The sequence below is a fragment of the Nicotiana sylvestris genome, chromosome 5, assembly GCF_000393655.2.
Source record: "Nicotiana sylvestris chromosome 5, ASM39365v2, whole genome shotgun sequence".
In the NCBI taxonomy this organism is placed as follows: domain Eukaryota; kingdom Viridiplantae; phylum Streptophyta; class Magnoliopsida; order Solanales; family Solanaceae; genus Nicotiana; species Nicotiana sylvestris.
In genome coordinates, this window is record NC_091061.1 from 57,293,189 (window position 1) to 57,296,435 (window position 3,247).

Consider the following 3,247-nt stretch of genomic DNA (forward strand, 5'->3'; position numbering starts at 1 on the left):
TAACCTTCTTGGATAAATTAAGCCCAAGGGGGCTCCCAACTGGTCATCCTCGACCCTAATCTTTGATTGGTACCTGTTATGCACATCCACCCAAGTCACAGCGGGATACTCAACCAAGATTCGCTTCAGTTGCTTCAAAGCTATCGATTTTCGTTCATTCAGCCCCTAAGTAAAAGCTTGTATGGCCCAGTTATCGGAGACTGGCGGTAACTCCATTAGTTCTGATTGGAAACGGGATACAAACTCCCTCAGCATCTCGTCCTCCCTTTGCTTTATTTTTAATACATCGGACTTCCTTGTTATGACTATTATGGAACCAGCATGTGCCTTCACAAACGAGTCTACCAACATGGCAAACGAATTAATAGAGTTCGGAGGTAGGTTATGGTACCAAATCATGGCACCTTTAGACAGAGTTTCCCCAAACATTTTTAGTAAAATAGATTCAATCTCATCGTCGTCCAAATCATTCCCTTTTATGCCATAAGTGTATGTGGTGATGTGCTCATTGGGATCAGTGGTTCTTTTGTATTTTCGGATATCTGGCATCCGAAATTTCTTCAGGATGGACTTCAGAGCCACACTCTGGGGGAATGGATTTTGCACGAACTTCTTCGAGTCTAGTCCTTTCAAAATTGGAGGTGCTCCCGATATTTGATCGACCCTTGAATTATATGTCTACGCCTTTTTGTCATTTTCTTCAATCTTCTTTTCTCCAGTCTCAATCCTTTGTCGAGCTCTTCGACCATTTTCACTTTTGTGGGGTTAGTCCAAGAGCCAATTTCATCGGGCCTCTCTAGCGCTGGTTCAACACGGCGCGAGTTTACTGGTTCGGCTATGTTTGGAGTTCTATTCTGCACTGAAGTTGAGTGATGACGACTTGCTGGGCTTGCAAAATTTTGAATATCACTTGGAGGCTGACTCCTCCCTCTTCCATTCCTCGTGTTCTTTGGCCGTCGGGTCGGGCTTCCCTGTGTGCATTCCTTACGGGGTTTGTGCCTTCATCCGTGTTTAGAGCGTTAGGCAAACTGATATCAACTGGATCCACATTTGGTACTCCCTCAGGGTTTATGGGTGGTATACCAACCCCTATATCGTTGTTTTCTCCTAGACCTTCATCCTCGTGAATAGGTGCATTATGTGTGCTAGACATGATTAAGCCTGAAATCAAAAAATCTTTGACAAGAAAAAGTGTGAAGAATAACGTATGTTATCAGAAAACTAGCACTAAAATAATCACTATTATATTTAGCCCCACGGTGCACGCCAAACTGTTTACCTCGAAAAATGGGAGTAACAATTAAATATGATTTGTGGTTTTAAAGATATGTGATTTATTCTATTACTAGTGAATGTACAAATAATATTAGGTCTAAGTAAGAAGAATTGATGAACCAAACCAGTGTTGCTAGAGCAATAAGAACCTCAAGCTCGATTTTTTTGGGGGCCTCGAGGTGTGCTAAGAGCAATGAAATATGAACAGTAAAGTAAAAGCAATAAAGGTGAAGAACACTTGGTGAGCACCATAAACAAGAAAACAGAGTAGAGTATTCTATTGCAGTAAATAATGTGAGATGACCCTTACAAAATGATTGGGGTCCCTTTTATATAGGAGGAGAAAACCCCAATATAGTACATGCCTAATTGTAGTAAAGAATTCCATTGGTATAGGTGTACAATAACCTAGTACGGACCTGCAACATTTCGTACAAATCATATCCTTTAATATATGCCCTGACCCATGTGTCTTTGAGAAATTCCCACTCTTTCTTAAGTGCCCACGAGATTGTACTGCCCTCGATGTAGGTCATGCCAGGCCTTCGATCTGCTTCCTCGAGGTGTGTGTCCTCCAACCGGGTCTGACCTCTACTTCGAGTCACCCGGACTCGGACTCATAGCCCAATTTAAGACTTCGAAATCGGGCTCCTTGATTTTGACCGTACACAATTAGCCTTGTAACAATGAGCTTATCACATTCTTACAACAATACCATTAAAGATTATGGAGAGGAACTGCCACTGGTTTTTCCTTATATCTTTCATCTCAATTCCTATCATAGACGAATTTAGGGCAAGTTCATAGAGTAGATTAAACTCATAATTCATACAGATGTAACAATAAAATAAAATGTATATATATAAAATAAGATCATGTTCAACTTGAATCCACTGAAAGGATTCACCTTTACATTTCTAACTTATCAAATTCTATGTCTAGCAGTCTAGGAAAAATTTTACTACTACTATATACCACATAGTAGCTGACTCCAACCATGTAAGAGTACATTGTTCCCTTAATAACAAAACACTTCAGCAAGAGTAAAATTCGACAAGCTCAGCCAACGACTCTGGCTGGGGATCAGCATTTTCAAGCATCCAAAGCAAGTGTTCAAAAAGAACAACTTCACAGGCGATGGTGACGATGGAGTCTTCTGAATTCCCTGATCTTTCGACAAATTCCCTGAAGAGTGGATGGCAGACAACGTCGGAAGTGACGAGGTATCGGCGGCGTGACTTACCAACGTAGAAAGTGTGTTGATCTTTAATGGAGCAATGACTGCCATAGGAATATGAATCTTCCTCAGCGAAAGAATTGTTGGTGGCCACAACGAGGCTGCTGTTAATACGGCCTGGCTTGAAAGATTGCATTTTCTTCAACACTGATTTTAATTTTGTGAGTTTGCCTCCTTTAGCCATGGGTTTATGCTTTTGTTGGGTTGTTAGAGAGAAGAAAGCTATTGAGGAAGAGAAATAAGAGTAGGTGTTTGAGAGAAAGAGATAGCAAGGTTCGTATATAAAGGGGAGGGGAAGAGTGAACTGAAAATGGAATATGTAATGGGCAGCCGTTACATACATTGAATAGTTTAAACACTTGGCGGGCCCAAGATTTGGCAGGCAATGCCAGCTGCGGCGTTTGGATCTTTCTGAACTCCTTTCTTTTCTTTTTCTGCTTTTATCACAATTTGCCGCTAATCATCTTATATTTGATTGCAATCATTGACAGATTTTCATCAGCTAGTGTATTTTACGACCCAAAATCCTTCCTTAGAAGTCGTGATGACCCATAGTCTTTGAGACTAGGTAAGTCTAACACTTACTGAATTAATAGCAGATTTTAATCAATCGACTATTAAGCATGAAACATAAATTTCTATATAAAGCCAACGATCCCAAGTAGATACATAATATCCCAAAATCATTAGTACAAGTCATAAGTTCTACTGAGTTTGCTAAAAAATCTCTAAGTA

The 3,247-nt window shown here is 40.3% G+C and overlaps 1 protein-coding gene across 1 annotated transcript; it reads right to left on the reverse strand.

Annotated features, from left to right (window-relative positions):
* Positions 1-2,146: 2,146 nt before the first annotated feature.
* On the reverse strand, positions 2,147-2,780 carry LOC104237523 (auxin-responsive protein SAUR76-like). Its single transcript, XM_009791687.2, has one exon. The coding sequence runs from the start codon at positions 2,694-2,696 to the stop codon at positions 2,310-2,312; it is 387 nt and encodes a 128-aa protein (XP_009789989.1). The 5' UTR covers positions 2,697-2,780; the 3' UTR covers positions 2,147-2,309.
* Between the last annotated feature and the right edge of the window lie 467 nt (positions 2,781-3,247).

Excerpts from the sequence above, each read along its gene's own strand:
- LOC104237523 (XM_009791687.2), bottom strand. The coding sequence starts at position 2,696 with ATGGCTAAAGGAGGCAAACTCACAAAATTAAAATCAGTGTTGAAGAAA.